Here is a 19233-nt window from a genome sequence, read left to right as displayed (position 1 = left end):
TGACTTCAATGCATAACTTTTCCGAAATAAGGTCCCATGGGGCTCAACCGGAAGGGGAGGGACTTCGCCACTCTATTGGAGTGAACGGAGATGTCGTAACTCTTCTATTATACGGCTCTGGGTTAGCCCTACCATAGATTACCCAACAAAAATACTCTGGAGCCGCCACTGGTTGTGGTGCTGTTGCTTTGGTCTGGATCTGTGAGCTAACCACGCCCCGTTCATTTGAATATAAGAAATGCAAATAAATAAATGTGGCATTATGAAATAAAAGTCTCTTGAAATAAATAAATGTGGCATTATGAAATAAAAGTCCCCTGAAATAAATAAATGTGGCATTATGAAATAAAAGTCCCTTGAAATAAATAAATGTGTATTTAAATGTACATTTATATATATATTTATTGCCTCATTTATTTATTTCAGAATTTATTTCACAACCATATTTATTTATTTCATAGGCATATGTATTTATATATGTATTTATTTAAAGGTGGGGTAGGTCATTTTGGAGAAACCAGCTCGAGTGCGCTAGAATTTGAAAATACACAACCGGAAAAAATCTGCCACTTCCTTACAGAGCCCCTCCTCACACGAACGCGCACATGACCAATGAGGGCACGAGATAAGTTTGTGCACAGGTGGAAGGCTGACAGGCAGGTAGGCCATCCAGTTATTTTAGCCGGGCCGGCTAAAATGATTGGTCGTACTTTTTACAGTACTACGGCTTCCACAGATGACATTTTTTTATGGATTTTTTGTCAAAGCACATAAGATATTCATTGCTATCGGGATGTTAAGAGCATTCCATGGAATATAACAAAAAGTGTATCTCGAGCCGGTTTCTCAAACTTACCTACCCCACCTTTAAGTATTTATGTAAGTATTTATGTATTTATTTATTTTTGGCTTGAATGGCATTCCATAGATAAGCGGTTCAAAAACACAAAATTAGATTTACCAAATAAGTCAGCCATATGTTTGATTTGTATTCACTATTCAATATTCCTCAATAATACAAGAAACTTCACAATTTATGGGTAACAGGCTTTTATTTTGAAACGTTAACCCCAGAAGAGATTATGTTTGGTCTAAGTGGAGCTGGGAGAAGTTCCACTAAAAGGGCTTTATTTAGTAGAATTATTATTTATTTTTTAAACGTTTCCTTTAATTTGATAATTTAAATAAATTGTCTTTCAGTCTTGACACACTCCGGTACAGTAGGTGGCAGCATGCACCTTTACACGTTGGGTTGTAGACCGCCATTAAACCAAAAGAAGAAGAAGAAGGAGATTCTCTTGAATATGATTGGCTGTGTTTACACTAGTGCTGATGTGGTCTTCTGTTAGCAGAGCTGTCGACACATTCAGAAACAATATTACTGTTTTATTATAATTATAAAAAATAGCCACTGTACTTTGTTGATAATGCCTTATTATCAGACCTGGGAGGAGTTTTCCCGCGCAGCAGAGAAGCTGTATCTGACAGACCCCATGAAGGTGAAACACTTTACATGTGAAGTAGCTTAGCATGCTAAGGACCGAGTGTTAGTTGGATAGCTCGGTGGCTAGTGAATGTGCCCAGCAGCCAAAGCTGTGTCATGTTTAGATGTTCAAGTGGTTCTGATCTTTGACTTTAACGTGTCCAGGTTCGGGTGGTTCTAAAGTACAGACACTGCGACGGAAACCTGTGTATCAAAGTGACCGACAACGCTGTGGTGAGTGAGGCCATGAGTGGTCTACAATAACTCATGCTAAATGTATTATTTTTACATTTCTGTTAAAAAGCTTGGACTGATGGGCCTTGAGGAAGTCGAGGAAGATTAAGTAGTCCTCAATTTCCAGGCAGCATGAAGGCACGGGCAGGAGAGCACATTTTAGAATATTTTTTCTGATATTGCGACTTTAATTATTATATAAGATATTGCGACCATAATTATGTCACCTCAATTGAATATTGTCTCTCATGTTGTCTTCTGTCCATTCCAACAGTGTTTACAGTACAAGACAGACCAGGCCCAGGACGTAAAGAAGATTGAGAAACTCCACGGAAAACTGATGAGACTCATGGTGTCCAAGGAGACGCACAGCGGTTCCATGGACACAGATTGAAGAACTGTTGCAGCACTGGACTGAGCCTGCTGGACACAAAGTGCACAGTGTGGAGTCTGAGAGACGGGATGTGGCTGCCTATGCTGATTTAATATATCAGAGATGTGATATCAATACTGTCCATTTTTGATTCTCTCAGGATTTTTATTTTTTGTTATACATTTTCCATTTAAAATCTTATTATCATGGTTTTTTCAGGCATTGTGATCCCGCCCCTAATAGTGTTACTATAAAGTAAGCTCAGTGTAAGCTGCTGGGACATTTTAGAAAATGCAGAGGTGGAAGTTGAGAACGGTTGTGGTAATGTAGGACCAAATGTCCAAATCCTCTGCTGCAGTGTAGCTTTGGCACCTTGATTTCTTTAGAGCCTGCATTTCCATTTTAAAGCAGGTGAAAATGAGCGTGATTAAGACACTGCATGTCTCTTCTATTTTCTTCATCCAGGATATGTAGCTGTAGGTTGGATTTCAGCACATTGATCTTTTAGTTTTTCTTCATGGACATTAATGAAGCAGGACCATTTGATTTTCTAACCAGTGTGGAGAAAGCCCCCACACCTCTGATTGCCAATTTATTCTTCTGAAAATCAATGTTACATTTTCAATAAATGTTTGTTTACCCCAGCACAGCCAGTATCTCTGATATATTTGTCTTGTGTTGGTATTGTTTGCAACGTGTTTAAAAACCTTAATTGTCTGCAATGGGGGGGTACTGTAAAAGAGTTAACCAAACCGGCAGGAAGTGTTTCTTTTAAACAGGATTTTCTCAGTGGGGAATGTTGTGTCTAAATAATGTTAGCCTTTTACAGGTTGTGGGGAGGCCCAATCCCTACAGCACCTGTGGACGCTAAACTGTTCTTAATCGGCATAATACTACATATCCCATCATGCACCTCTCGCATTTCCACACGCCCCTCACACAGTCCACTCAACCCTCCATATTTTTCGCTTCATACGCCATGAATTACAGCCCACCAGAACCATAGTGCACGCATCCTGAAGCACCCCCCGCTGTCAGAGAGTGAGGAGAGCAGCGTCGAGCAGGTAAACTCCTTCTGTGTCATCTATAATGTTCTATCTGCAGCACTTAGTGGACAGCATACAGTAGCAGGTCCCGCTTTAAGTGACTCCAAACGCTTCACTGCAAAAACAGTGCGGGGGCAAACGTGGACTTTCCTTCTTGAGGATTTATTACATTCGTAAACTTGTAGATCTATGCCGGAAAATAATGACTTTATCCAGCAGCATCTGAAGTACACATGGTAATGTAATTGTGTCTGCAGTAACACGGTATGATACGGCTCGTTAGAGTCCATTCATAGTGGTCTTTATTCGGTGTCCTGGATGTACATGGAGAGTTAAACAGTGCAGACTTTGAGCTCTCTGATCCGATCAGCTGCACCACAGGACACCTTTGTTTGGCTGCTTTTTCTACAAAGTTGTGAAATCAAAGTGCCCCCTGATTGATTGATTGATTGATACATTTGATTTTGAGTAAAGTAAAATAAACAATTACAAAAAACAAAGAAATGTTGCTGTGCATAGTCATGTAAAACAAAACAAAACAAAGTGACATTTACAACAACAGCATTAGCAACATAAACAGTCTAGTGTTGGAAAAGGAGTGAGAAGAAGTATAACTTATTTAATCTCACCCCCTTGTCCCTAAATTATTTATTTATAATCTATAAATAATTATAAATAATAATAATTATTATTAATTATTATTATTATGAATCTGCTTTACTTGTTGATTGACATATATACATATACACATATATATATATATGCACATATACATACACACCAGTGGCGGCCGGTCCATAGGGGCGCTAGGGGCGCCGCCCCACCTCTTCCCATATTGAAAAAAAATAAAAATAATAATAATTAAAATTAAAATAAAAAAAAAAAAATATGTTTAAAAAAAAATATATGTTTTTATTTTTATTTTTAATGAACAAGGTAAATATTATATAATTGGTATCAGTAAAATGTATAATCTACAATAAAATCTCGTTTAAAATTGTGTTACGATGTCTAAAGTTACTGATAAGTCACATGTTTCCTGCCTGGCCTTGCCCATGCACCTTCTCTCGTCTGGGCGCTAAGAGAGGAGCCTTCAACCAGTGCAGCATCAGCCACTAGCAGCTGACTGTTGCTATCTGTAACGTGTAAACTATGCCGCGAAAATATAATTTCAGCCAATCAGCGTCGTCAAAGATGACGGTCACCAGGCGCCAATGTCAGCGCCCAGTGCAGTCTGTGAGTAGTTTGGACAGTGACTCGTATCCGGTTGACGCAGTAGTTGATGAGGATGGCTTCGTGTGCAGGTGGAGTCTCCGGACCTCGGTCCCCGGCTAATTCTGTTCAAGAGCTAATCTCCAATCCTTTCGAAAGGAGAAGTTTGGCAGATAAATTGTTGCTTAAAGACCTTGCACCGGACCAACCCGATTTGAATATATCGCAGCAATCTCGTGAAAAAGACAACATTTATACACGAGGCTTCACAAGTAGCTGGTACACAAGAAAGGCTTGGCTAGCTGGATGCAAACAGGTAAATGCTGTCTTTTGTTTCCCATGCTTGGATATCACTTTATATGTAGAGAGGAGGTTTCCCATGGTTGTTAGAAGTTTATTAATAAGTGGGCATTTATCACAGAAGTGATTGTTCTGTCTCCACGTTTGTTGCATTGTCTGTGATGTATTTTCCAACGGTTATAGCTCCTGTTCTGTCCCAGCAACACTACACGGTTTGCAGCTCCACCACATTTTTGGTTTATCTTCGGTGTCGCTTAAAATCTGCTTCCCATCGGACTAAAACCTCCACGTAATCTGAAGACAGATACTTGAAGTTATTTAAACCTTTTGCAAACTTTATGTTCTTTCTTGCTCTAGCCTTGCCAGTTACATTGTACATAACACATATATTATCATTATGCTAACTGGTTGTTCGTGTTAGACGATGTAGCTTTTTCATTTCTGAGTTATTGCTATATGTAAATAAGCCTGTTTGTAAATAATCCTCAGAGAAACAAAGAAAAAACACAATTTATGACATTTTGTGCTGTGGTTATTTTTTTTAAATTGCATTTATTCACAGTTCAGTTTGAAATGCTGTAGTGACTTGTATTGAACCACTTAAATATTTATAATTAATGCTACTGAAAAGATGCTATTAATTTTATATCTCACATGCAGTTCACTGTAAAGCTACTTGGTGAAGGTGTTGGTTCATAAAACATGAACAGTTTTAAGAAAGAAAAAAACAGACCAGTTCTGAGAACACAAATTCCTGGTAAAGTAGTAGATGTTGAGGTTGATAAATAATATTTTCCACACTGAAGATTATGGAGGTATTGATCAGTCTTCTCATATTTTTAAGCCTCGATTTCTCCTTTCCCCCCCCCTCTAACATCACCAGAAGTCATCATTTAAGGGGTCATTTCTCGAAAACAATTTCCGGGGGGAAACCCCCCGGACCCCCCGGGTAGGTCACTTACGGTACGTCAAGAGCCCCACCAAAAAAAAAGACCACCGGCCGCCACTGATACACACACATACATATATGTGTGTGAATGTGTATGTGTATATGTATATGTGTACTGTATATATACAGTACACATATACACATATACATATATACACATACATATACATAGACATACAGTCAAACACCCTCCCCATCCCTGTACCTCGAGAAAATAATTTCTCTGTATTTCCTCTTGAACTGGTTTATGTCTGGACATCGCTTTAGCTCCACATTCACACTGTTCCATAGTCTCACTCCACAGGCTGAGATACAAAATGTTCTTCTGGTTGTACGGACCCTATGAATTTCGAATTGAAATGGTCTCCTTGAACTATATCCCCCCACTCGTTAAAGGTGGGGTAGGTAATTTTGGAGAAACCAGCTCGAGTGCGCTAGAATTTGAAAATACACAGCCGGAAAAAATCTGCCACTTCCTTACGCCTATAATATATTGATGAAAAACAGTATAATAGGGGGACCTAACAAAAGATCTTGCCAGAAGATTTCCATTTTTCCTTAGATGTCCATAGAACGTTTTTATGTTAAAGGTGGGGTAGGTAATTTTGGAGAAACCGGCTCGAGATCGCTAGAATTTGAAAATACACAGCCGGAAGAAATCTGCCACTTCCTTACAGAGCCCCTCCTCCAACACACACTAACGCGCACATGACCAATGAGGGCACGAGATAAGTTTGTGCACAGATGGAAGGCTGACAGGCAGGTAGGCCATCCAGTTATTTTAGCCGGGCCGGCTAAAATGATTGGTCATACTTTTTACAGTACTACGGCTTCCACAGATGAAATTTTTTTATGGATTTTTTGTCAAAGCACTTAAGATATTCATTGCTATCGGGATGTTAAGAGCATTCCATGGAATATAACAAAAAGTGTATCTCGAGCCGTTTTCTCAAACTTACCTACCCTACCTTTAATGGTTAAAAAAAAAGTTTTGATAGGATAATTTCTCTAAATGTCCTTTGGTCAGTCCTTTTATCCTATGAGCAACATAATAAATAATTATTGAAGTGTAACAAGATGTGACATCTTGTCTTACTAAAACCAACTGAACAATGAATATATGGTTTGAATGCAGTTTGTGAGAAACTGTTTTAATGTAAATTGAAAGAGTCCATGAAATTACATTTCTTGGGATGACATCTTCTTATAGATGACACAATAAGTTGGAAATTATACATACAACATGTACAATCAAAGCTTTCAAGAAGCATTTCCATACTAAACAAAGTAAAACAAGTCCTAGATCAGAAATCACTTTGCATTCTCTACTGTTCACTAGTCTTACCATATCTGAATTACTGTGCTGAAATCTGGGGCAATAACTACAAAAGTTCAATACATTCAGTATCTATTTTACAAAAAAAAGCCATACGAATCATTCACAATGCCAAATATCTTGATCACACTAACGCATTATTCCTGCAGTCAAAATTGCTAAAATGTACAGACCTGGTAGAATTCCAAACGTTTTTTATGATGTCATAAAAAACGTTATGACATCATAAAGTGGCCAAAATCTGATCAGACAGGTTTTTATATAAATGGATCAGGACAAAAAGTGAGCGAATCTTTTTTCCTGAAACTTTCAGAATCTTTTTACACAGAGGGGACACATGTTTATGCATAAAAGACATGAATAGTGGATTGTGCACAATAGGTGACCTTTAACTCATAAACAAAGGAATGGAAACAATATCTCAAAAGGTATCAAGTTTAACTTGACTCTCTTCCTACATGAAAGTTTACTGTCATAGCAAACATAAATCAAACCGTTGAAATGTTATATTGTGTTTTGTTATATGCATGGTAAATATTTTTGCATCTTTTATTTGTTCTTTACATCATTGTGTTCACCCCCAGACACGGAGCACCATGTTCACAGAGCTGCTGGTTTGCCTGTTGATTGGAGGACTCATCTGCTTCCTGGTTCAGAGGAGCAGGAAGCAGGTCTTGAAGACCGAGGATGGCTGGTGGGGGCCCGGTGCACCCCCTGATGGGGGGGAGGACGTCACTATTTATCCCTTTAAAGTCAGCACCAGTGATAAAGAATTGGAGGTTAGATTCCCTTTTAGTTTATCACTCAAGCAGTGTTGGGAGGGTTACTTTGAAAAAGTATCCTGTTACAATGACTATTTACATGTTAAATGTAAATCAATAACCTAATCTCAGGCTGGTGCCCCACGAGGACGAAAACGGGTTGTATCCGCATACTTCTCTTGCGTATAGCCCTTTTTGCCACACGAGGCCGTAACTAAAAGATAGAAACGGACCCCGCAAACGACAACGGGTCCAAAGGTGGATAGATCTGGGAACGGAGCGCTCTGGGGGGTCCAACGGCTCCGTGTGGTAGCCTCTATACGATCATTTTCTGATAATGATGACGCAATAGGCCCGCCTCCCCCCACCTCTGCTGCTCACCCCCGCGTCAAAGTAAACTGCACACTGAATTCAGATTATTTATCTTTATCTCGATATGGACATAAACGTGAGTGAAGTCTAATCTGACAGGACGGAGACACGCAGCTCCTCCCGCTGTGATGCAGCCGGAGCAAAACACACACTTCAAGTCAGATCATCACCCTTAGCTATTTTAATTACCTCTCAAACAGGCTCTGTGTATTTTATTATTATATATCATTATATAGAGTCGTTATTCATTTGTTTTAAAGCTCAATAAATAACAAAGAAGACCTTTGACCGGCACTTTTATAATTTTGTCCGGAAGATTTTAACTTTAACACACGTTGACCGGCGAAAAACTCTGCCCGGTTCCCTCGACCCCCACCGCGGAGAATAAACAGAAGTGCAGCCATGACAACCATTCTTCTTCGCTGCTTTTGTGGAGGAAGTTACAGCGCCACGTACAGGCTCGGCATATGTACTGCAGCTTTTCCAGCGGTTTGAGCTAAACGGAGCTGTCTCTGTGAACAGACACTATCCGGTGTCTATTGCGTGTGGACGGAAGCTTTTTTTGCGATTGCGTTTGTGTATGCGTTTTCCCGTATGCGTCCTCGTGGGGCACCAGCCTAAGTATCACAACATACAAGTAATGTAACCTGATTACTTTTTGAATTACCTCAATATCAAATGCAATGCAAATAAATACAGTAAAAATAAATATCAAAAGAAGGCTTTTAATCAAGTGTATGAATGAAGACAACAGAACACCTAAGAACCTTAGGTCGCATTCACACCTAATAGTCGCTTCTTTGGTGCGCACCCGACGCAAGTTTGTTACATTGTTTCATTTTTCAGAAGGTTCGGTTTGCGTTCACACAGGCAAACCTCAAACGGACTATAAACTGTAGTCAAAAGTCATGTGCACGGAAATGCTGTTCAACAATTGGTCAAATCACACCAACCCAAACGAACCGCACCAAGGGGTTAAACGCTCCAGGAACATACACAGATAAAGTGAAAACCATAAAGCAGATTCAGGCAGCAGGCCTATAGATTCACACTTAAAGTATTAGCCTACAGAACAGTATAGCATACAAAGCAGAAATATGCACTTTTTCAGTTTACTAAAGTATATGGATTAGGCGATGACAGTATTTTAAACAAATCAAGTATCCACCTACTGAATTTTCAAAAAGAACATATAAAAAAAAAAGAAAAAAAAGAAAAGCAAATTCAACCAGCCTACTACCTATTCCAATCGCCACCCAAAGAAAGTGTTTTTTTAACTAGAGGCCACGATGATGGTTTCACTTTAGACTAGTTTTAACTGTACTTCTTAATATGCTTTTCGTTATTTGAAAATGTATTGTAACATTGTAATCCTGCTACTAATCCCCATTTTCTTTTTAAATCTACCAGTAATCTCATTATTTTTTTATATATAACTGCAAGGGAATAAAGTATGTTTGTTTGTATGCAGATTACTTAATCCCGTTATCCAGTACTCCTCAAGCCATCAATCAAGATAACTCCATAGCATTTACTCATGTTCCCCTGCACATACTGTCTATCTCTGTCTTTCTTGCTTCCTTCTTGCAGGACCTGTACACAAGGATAGACCAGACTCGCCCTGTCCCTTCACTGGAGGACAGCCAGTTTCATTATGGCTTTAACTCCCAGTACCTGCAGAAGGTGGTTTCTTACTGGAGACATGACTTTGACTGGAGGGGACAAGTGGACAAGCTCAACCAGTACTCCCACTTCAAAACTAACATTGAAGGTGAGTCTAAATTGCACACAGTCATGGAGAAGATGTTGTCCTTCTCTAACCCCATCTTCTTCTCTTCTTCCTCTTCCTTTTTGGACTGCCACCCAGGCGTTAATATCCATTACCTGCATGTGAAGCCCAAGAAGGTGCCGGTAGGATCTGCTGCCATTCCTCTGATAATGGTTCACGGCTGGCCGGGCTCCTTCTATGAGTTCTATGGACTGATTCCTCTGCTGACAGAACCCACAGACCCACATGACCTGGTGTTTGAGGTTGTGTGTCCTTCCATACCAGGGTACGGGTTTTCAGAAGCACCACATAAGAAAGGTGAGTTGGCAGACATTCATAGGAAAATATAAATTTATAAAAACACAAGAATATCTGACATTTTGTGTGTGTGAGAACAGGTTTTGATTCAGTTTGTGCGGCACACATCTTCCACAAACTGATGCAGCGCCTGGGCTTCCAGCAGTTCTACGCTCACGGAGGAGACTGGGGCTGGCTGGTCACCACCAACATGGCTCAGCTGCAGCCCAAGTAAGACACACACACTCTTTGTGTAAAGGTATTTATACATCGCAGTGTTTAATCTTTTCGGTATTTATTTCATACCCCAGGACTGTCAGAGGCTTGCATGTGAACTTCGCCCCCCCTTCTAAACCGGGGCTGCCCATGGCTTTATCCGTCATGCTTGGGAACCGCTTCCCAAAACTGTTTGGCTTCACTGACATGGATGTTCAGCGTCTCTACCCCTGCATGGACAAACTGGTGGTGGAATCCATAAAAGAGTCTGGCTACATGCACATCCAGGCCACCAAGCCTGACACTGTGGGTAAGGACATAGAGTAGAAAAGGATTGATAGCATCTTAAATTGGTTTATCATTTTTCTTGTTTCTGGTTTAATATTCTCTCAGGTCGAGGACTGAATGACTCCCCAGTAGGCCTGGCTGCCTACATTCTGGAGAAGTTCTCCACGTGGACGAGCCGTGACTTCAGGAACCTGGAGGACGGAGGACTCACCAGGTACAGATAAATAAAGTCGGTGCTGATATTTGCTTTCACCACGACCTTAAACATACTATTCTCTACTATGAGAATGTTCCCTGCCACACAGGGATGCACAACGAAATGTAGTTGTAGTCCATTATGCTTTACAAGAAATACATGACTAAACGGAACGGAGCAAAAAGTGTAGTCATAAGGCGCTTTCACACCACAGTACTTTTCCCACAAAGGTTCATCAGAACTTAGTTCATGAGAACTCTTTAGTTCTCATGAACTAAGTACAGATCGCGTTCACACCGGAATAAGTCCCTGAGGGAGGATTAGGCAAATGAAGCCGCTGACGTCACTTCTTCTTCTTCTGCTTTGGGTTTACTGGCAGGCAGCAAACAACTTCACGGCGTATACTGCCACCCGGAGTCCCCGACCGGAAGTCCCTGGAGTTGGGGACTGGCTTCAGTAGAAGCTGCTGGGACTCCCAGCAGCTTCTAGCCTTCCGAGTAAATCACCAGAACGCCGACACCTCCTCATCTCCACCGCTCCCATGTTTTCTTTTGTGTTGCCATAAGTTAGTCTCTCTGCGTTTGTGCGCTGGGCTAATGCTAATAATGCTAATGCGAGGATAATAAAATGGCGGCTTCACAAAACTTTTTGGGATTTTTACGGGGCGTGGTTTGCAATCCGCCCAGCCAATCAGACATAGGAACCTGTTTCTCACACGAAAGTCCCTGCTCTCTAGCAGGGACGGAAAAGGGGGTAAAAAAGGTTCTGATGAACACATTTTAGTTCCGGATTTTTTTGGTGTGAACGCGACATTTCAGAACTATATCGGAACTAAAGTGGGAAAAGTACTGCGGTGTGAACGCGCCTATTAAGTGCATTTCATGAATGTGCATAAGGGGGAATGCACACAAACAAACACAAAGGTGAGAGTCCCATTCCCTTTCTCAATGTTCAATGTTTTGCCTCCTCAACTCCTCAATCCATCTCGCCATTTTGATATTTCCCAAGCTTCTCTGCCTTCTTCTGCTGTTTGTCCACCACCATGATGTCCGGTTGGATAGCCCTCATCATTCTATTAGTCTGGATATGGAAGTCCCACGGGATCTTAGCTTTTTCATTCACAGCCACTGCCCATTTTCCCCCTGTCACTTCCTGATGTTCTCCTGAATCTTTGTCGTTTCATCCCGGATCCCCCCCTTTCCCTTAGTGTTTAGTCTCTCATATGTATATATGGCCCAATACTTTTGTATATATAGTGTGTATATATATATATATATACACACACTATATATACAAAAGTATTGGAACTACAGGAGCTTTTATGACAGGGCCAGTCCAGTTCTTCCACACCAAACTCATCCAACCAGGCCTTTATGGACCTTTCTTTCTGCACTGGGGCACAGTCATGCTGGAACAGAAAAGGTCCTCCCCCAAACTGTTTCCACAGAGTAGGAAGCATAGAATTGTCCAAAATGACTTGGTAAGATGAAGCATTAAGAATCCGCTTCAAGGGGCCGAGGCCAACCCCAGAAAAACAGCCATAGCATTATCCCTCCTCCACCAAACTTTACAGTCGGCACAATGCAGTCAGGCAGGTAACGTTCTCCTGGCATTTGCCAAACCCAGACTCGTCCATCAGACGGATAGAGAAGCGTGATTGGTCACTCCACAGAACACGTTTCCACTGCTCCAGAGTCCAGTAGCGGCGTGCTTTACACCCCTCCATCCGACGCTTGGCATTGTGCTTTGTGATGAAAGGCTTGATGCAGCTGCTCAGCCATGAAAACCCATGAAGCTCCCACAGTTTGGTGCTGATATTAATATATATATAAATCTGGAACTCTGTAGTTATTGAGTCAGCAGAGCTTTGGCCACTTTTACACACTATGCACCTCAGCACCAAATAGTGAGCCCACATTTATCTGTACCGCTAAGCCTTGTATTGGCTACTTAGCTTACTTCGTCTTCTTCATCAGCTAACATCCTTGGTATCTGTTGTTCACAGAGTTGATTCTCCTCCCCATCCATCTTGATGTTTCTTGGCATCTCTTTATGACCATCTATGAATGAGTTACTAACATTTATAATTGGTAAAAGGGAGTCTTATTGTAAAGTGTGAAACACATCACGATCTATTGATGAGTCACTAACATTTATAACTACTGAAAGGGTGCGTTGTTTTTAAGTTTAATACACATGTACATTTATGCATGAGTTATAACATTCACACTGACCTAATACACATTTTTCACATGAAATGCAAAGTAAGATGCAACAGAACCAGGCAAAACGTTTTATTCACACATGAAGAAAATTAGGACTCAAAGTAATGACTGTTTAGTATGACTGATACACATATTTAAACATAAAAGCTTTTCTCAGACATAAATGAAAGACTTGGTAAGACATAATGGTACTCAGACTGGAAAGGCTTTGTGTATATCCTTGAACAAGCGTCCAAGCAGTCCATCAGGGTGAGCAGAGCCAAGCCAAGATGACCATTCAAGAACCTTGAGGTGTTCCTCCAACAAACTCTCTGTACGGTTTCCTCTCAGTCTACGGACATGTCCTTTGACGGTCGACCTAGCTCTTTTATATGTTGGGTATGACTGCAGTCTGGGGGTTCACAAACTACCTGCTGTGGTTTATGGTGTAGTGGTTGTACCCCATGTTACTCAGCACTCTCCTGTATGCCCTCCACTCATCACTAATAATGCTACTTCCTGACTTAACATGCCGTCTAATCAGAGGGACAAGGTGGCATCTTGATCTTTTCTCCACTAGTTTCAACACTAGTCTCCGCCTTTTGTCTTTAACTCCCATCATTCCGAAGACCCATTTTTCCTTCTCCAAGTATGTCCAAAGCGTCCACGTGCATACTAACAAAAAATAAATCATAACATCATCTTAGTTAACAACAAAATGCACACAAATTACAGTAAAAATTGTTGCACATCATGTTTCAAAATGCCATACTTGTTTATTAGGTGCATTGTATAACATCATTTAAGGATAATTATACAGTAATGGTCCATATTGATTTTTTTAAATTCTCTTGTACAAGAAAGCCCAGTCTATAACTGCCGAACATAGGAACTGGGAACAGTACCTTCTCCCAGACACAAATACTCAAATAAAATAGTTTACTTTATCAGCATTGGTATTACCAATGCTTACTGTTTATTTGATACCAATTTGGTAATACAATTAATAAAAAGGAACTCACCTTGTGGTATAACCGGCAAGAGAGAAAGCCTTTGAGCTCCATACTGTTTCAGAAATAATCCTTGATCTAATAATCCTTGCGTTTCATCACCGCAGCATTTTAGACAGTATCTGCCAAGTCCCCCATGAGCCGGCATAAGCTCCGCCCCCTCTTATTTATTTATTTTTCAGTTTAAAAAAAAAAGCTTTATTTTTTATTTATTTGTTTGCCTTTATTTATACAGGTGAAAATCTCATTGAGACACAGGGTCTCATTCTCAAGAGAGACCTGTTTATACCCAGAATCAGCACTTTTGTAACAGGAAGAGAAATAGAGGGATATGAGGCATGGCTAGAATGGGTGATCTGTTTGGTTATTTGACCAAAACACTTCATAGACATGTTTTTTATATTTTTTTATATATCTGAGAGCTATGCTATTGCCTAAAAATAGCATGATAGGCGACCTTTAAGGCTTAATATAACTTAAACAAATTATAAATGGTAGTAACTCATTAATAAATGGTGATTTGTTTAACACTTTACAATAACAATTGGTTGTAACTCATTAATAAATGGGAATGTGTTTCACACTTTACAAGGCTCCCTTTTGGCAGTTATAAATGTTAGTAACTCATAAATAAATGGTCATAAAGAGATGCCAAGAAACATCAAGATGGATGGGGGGGGAATCAACTCAGTGAACAACAGATACCAATGATGCTGGCTGATGAAGAAGACAAAGTAAGCTATTGCCAATATAAGGCGTAGTCATCTTGCCAAATAGTGAGCCTGTGTTGATGTATGAAAACTATGTTATAACTGGTTTATAAATGGTTCTTAATGATTAATAAAGTGTTTACAACCTAATTATAAACCCTTTATGAATCCTTTATAAGGGTAGTCTTATTGTAAAGTGGTACCCAAACTTGTCATAAGTTCTAAATAGCATCAGGTGCAACTGCGTATGTTTCAGCAGTCATACTGATCAAATATCTTCAGTTTCAGAAAATATGGATGAATGATGGTAGCCTCTCGGTAGACTCTTTACTGTCATATTAAATGTTCTTGCAGGAAGTTCTCTCTAGACGACCTGCTGACTAATGTGATGATCTACTGGACATCTGGCTGCATCGTCTCCTCCATGAGGTTCTACAAGGAAAACTTTGGCAAAGGCCTCAACGCACCTCACTCTAAGTGAGTGACAAACACCAAGTTGGATGTGACCAATGCTGTGTGTTGGTTCTTATAAAGCAGATGTAGAAACAGTGTGATGTTGATTATCATTTTAAATTAGTTTAAATGAGTCCTGGGCCACAATTTTCTAGTCACAAATACTTAAAGGGGACCTATCATGCAAAATGCACTTTTGTACGTCTTTTCTACATGAATATGTGTCCCCGGTGTTCCAGGGAACTCACCAAGTGTCAGAAAACACAACCCTCTCTATTTTCCTCCATACCCAAATCTCTAAAAAAGGGGCTGCAACGGATCTGATAAAAACTGATCCAGATTTGAACACTGTCCTGACGTCAGGACGGTGGCGCTACGGCTATTGGGCCAACTCCACCAATCAGGAGGAGACAGCCACGGCTATTGCCGTTCGAAAGCGCTGGAGACGCTGTAGTACATATGCCAGGCCTGTAAGTGGCGCTGTAGTCTGCCACAAAAGCAGCGAAGAAGACTTCCCGCCCATAGTTACCATGGTTACCCTTCTGTTTATTCTCCGCTGTGGCTTTCTTTCTCCCTCCCCGAGGCAAGCGTTTGCTCCCGCTGCTTTAATTCAATGCAATCCCTCCCCGTCGAGGCAAGCACTGTAATTCTCTCCGGTTAGTCCACCAGCAGATGACAAACACCCACCTCTCCGCCTCTTCCAAGGAACGAGGGGACCGTGCGGCAGAGTTTCAGTTTCAGTTTCTTTCGCCGGTCAAGATGTCCGTTAAAGTTTAAATCTTCCGGACAAAATTAGAAAAGTGCCGGTCAAAGGTCTTCTTTGTTATTTATTGAGCTTTAAAACAAATGAATAACGACTCTATATAATAAAACACGGAGGACGGAGATCTCTTTTTCTCCCCCTCTTCTGACAGCCCAGCAGCTGATCAGAGCACGTCTCCCCTCTCCTGCAGGGGGGCGTGGTCAGCAGAATCAGACCCGTAGACAGCAAACAGCACATAGAGCGAAATGAGGCATGGCTAAAATGCATGATCTGTTTGGTATTTTGAAAACAGAAACGTATAAATATACCTTATATAGGTATGGCCCTACAATATATCATTTAAATATAGCATGATAGGTCCACTTTAAATTCTGAGCAGATACATTCAAGTTTTGAGTAATGGTATATTTTGACAGGATATTTTCATCATTTTAGAAGTTTCCTTGACTTAACTGATATCCAGCAATATATGTTGTGTACAAGTTTCATGTATTAGCAGCATGTCAACAATATTTTCTTTGTTACCACATTGTCTCGACACAGGATGACTGTATTTGTCCCCACTGGCTTTGCCTGCTTCCCCAATGAGCTGATGCACACTCCCAAACTATGGGTCAAGCAGAAATACCGCAATCTGGTGACATTCACGCCCATGGCCCGTGGAGGCCATTTTGCCGCCATGGAAGAGCCCCAGCTGATGGCCGAAGACATCCAGAAGTTCATTAAGCTGGTGGAGAAGAAGAAGCAACAGTAAGGACTGCACTGTGTTTCTCTAGAAGTGGAATCCTTACTATTAGTGAATTTCCTAATCATACTTCTTGGTGATTAAGCCAGTCTAATGCTGTGTAATACTAGAACATGTTTGCATGTTTGTGTCTGCAATTGTTGTAAAGAGGCAGAAAGATGGTGTGGTATTATGGTGCTGACAGCCTGGACATTCCTCTGATAACATGAAGCTACAGCCATGGTGCCTTACACCTCTTAATCTGACTGTATTTCTCCTTTCAAATTCATTTAAGTGTATTAAGCTTTGATAAAGTCGGGTGCTTTTTATGTATTACACAAGTGTCATTGATGTATTTGCTATGCATTAACCTTCACATTTTGTCTCAGTAATTGACTGACATTGATTGACTTTAATTTGCTGTCGTACTTCAATTTATATAAGTCACAGGTGAAGCACTGCTTACTCCCTCTATTGATATAAGCCTCTGTTCTTCACATCATAGCCTAACATTACAGTTATAGTTCTGAGAAAATGTACATTATCAGGTTGATCTTGAAGAAGTGACATGTGCTGTATGAAGATAGTTTACTTAAGTGGTGAACGTTGCTAAGTCTTTGAGAATTTAAGAGATTTTAACATTGGCATGCTCAATATATGTGTGGAAATGCCTTGTAAATCACATATTTTGGAATCTTCTGAAATAACATTATATCTTACAATGAAATGCTGATCGAATCTTTCCCTCTTTACCCTTTCCAGTCTACAATGAATTGCAATGTTTGCTACCGTTCCAAGATGGTCAGTATGACTTGTATCTAAGATTAAGACACAATGTTCTGTCTATGATCAAATTCAAATAAAGTTGTTAGCGGCTGTAATATTACAGCTTGTGACATAGAAACATTTCAACACTTGAACACATTTCAGTTTGTTGTGAACCAAGAAATACATCCATATTTTGACCCAATTTTGACCCAATTTTACAGTTATGTAGGCACATTTTTTATTTTTTATTAACGCTGTGTGATTAAAAGAATAAACACAAATAGCAGGATAGGCAATACAGAACTTTATTTCGTACCTTGATACTACAGCCATTGATAACACAGCATTAGACATATTTGGCAAACTCTTTTTTTTATTGTATTGCACACTATTTTTTATCGTATTGTAGTCGATTGTTGACATTGTACAGTTCTTTAGACATATTTGCTATATCTTATCCCACTGAAAAGGCACTGCACCGTTAAAATATTGGCATAGTTCATCCCTGTGCTGCTTGGCTCGAGCTGGACTATTGGTGGTGTGTGGCAGGGTGGCCTGCCGTAGTTCAGGGTCTTGTCTCCATCTTTCTGGGAAAATGCCATGATCGGGTCCTTCCTGGTCAACAACTCCCGCCATGTATGCGCTACAGTTCTCTGTGCGCAGGAAGTTGTGCAGACCACAGCAAGCCAAAACGATGGCTTCCACTTTGGCAGTGTCTTGAATGTTTATGGTGGTGAGAAAGACCCGAAAACGGTTGGCTAGGATGCCAAAGGCATTTTCTACCACCCTCTGAGCCCGCGACAGCCTGTAGTTGAAGATGCGTTGCTCTACAGCTAGCCTGCGGTTCGGATAGGGCTTCATCAGGTGCTCCTTCAGGGGAAATGCCTCATCTGCCACAATGGAGTAACAAACCGCCTGGCCAGACGCTGTGTTTGTTTGTTTATATCACTCAGTCTGTTCTTCTTCTCTTGGTGTATAAAAGGCAGTCTGTCTTCCGGTTGTTGCCTCTTTTGAATAGAGTGGCAAAGTCCCTCCCACTTACTTCCGGGGTATGGGACCTTATTTCGGAAAAATTATGCATTGAAGTCAATGGGGAGAGAAAACTTATCTTTCGATCCCGTTTGAATTGTGCCATGAATTACACATATGATGTTTGTCAATCTTAAAAAATCATTTCCATGTCAAAAAAGTCACAGTTTGTCTTAAAACTGTTGAAATATAAGACTTTGAAAAATACGAAACTAGAAAGACTACAAATCCCAGAGTCGCGTAAGTGATGTCACAATTGAGACACGACGATACACGTATAATACCGTATATATACGATCAGCGCCATATAGATAGAATCTATCTATATGGCGCTGGCTAAGATAAGATAACTTTCACAAGATGCCTGTGTGCTTAGTACCAGGTTGTTATTATACCAGCAATGGGTCTTGCTTGTTCTTTCGCTTCCCGTCTGATGAAAGAGGAGTGTGTAGATCAAGTTAGCTACCTAGCTAGTAGCTAGCACGTTAGTTAGCATTACAGCCTTGTCATTTTTATTAGCCTTAACATGAAGTAACATTAAGTAACCCAAAATGTTAAACAGTAAGCGTAGTAGTCATATTTCGTGAACCCTTTGAATAGTACTGTCACCGGTGTGATCATTCTATAATACACAATTTAAGCCCGGGGGAGAAATGCTAACGCTAACGCTAGCGATCTTCTCTACTTCATGCTATCTGCACAAATGGTTGACATTAAACATTAAAACGACCGGGCAGTTCA

At 40.4% G+C, this 19233-nt stretch overlaps 2 protein-coding genes across 2 annotated transcripts; both read left to right on the top strand.

The window, feature by feature from the left end:
• Positions 1 to 1232: 1232 nt before the first annotated feature.
• Positions 1233 to 2739, top strand: srp9 (signal recognition particle 9). Its single transcript, XM_034138310.1, has 3 exons — positions 1233 to 1499; positions 1649 to 1717; positions 1992 to 2739. The coding sequence occupies exons 1-3, from the start codon at positions 1428 to 1430 to the stop codon at positions 2109 to 2111; spliced, it is 261 nt and encodes an 86-aa protein (XP_033994201.1). The 5' UTR covers positions 1233 to 1427; the 3' UTR covers positions 2112 to 2739.
• Positions 2740 to 3032: 293 nt separating this feature from the next.
• On the top strand, positions 3033 to 17609 carry ephx1 (epoxide hydrolase 1, microsomal (xenobiotic)). Its single transcript, XM_034138308.1, has 9 exons — positions 3033 to 3154; positions 7518 to 7712; positions 9657 to 9837; positions 9934 to 10152; positions 10233 to 10362; positions 10443 to 10657; positions 10741 to 10849; positions 15110 to 15232; positions 16515 to 17609. Exons 2-9 carry the CDS (start codon positions 7530 to 7532, stop codon positions 16723 to 16725), a joined length of 1371 nt encoding a protein of 456 aa, XP_033994199.1. The 5' UTR covers positions 3033 to 3154; positions 7518 to 7529; the 3' UTR covers positions 16726 to 17609.
• The last annotated feature ends 1624 nt before the right edge of the window (positions 17610 to 19233 follow it).

This window comes from Trematomus bernacchii, unplaced genomic scaffold (assembly GCF_902827165.1).
Source record: "Trematomus bernacchii unplaced genomic scaffold, fTreBer1.1, whole genome shotgun sequence".
NCBI lineage: Eukaryota > Metazoa > Chordata > Actinopteri > Perciformes > Nototheniidae > Trematomus > Trematomus bernacchii.
This window is presented reverse-complemented; position numbering and strand designations above follow the sequence as displayed.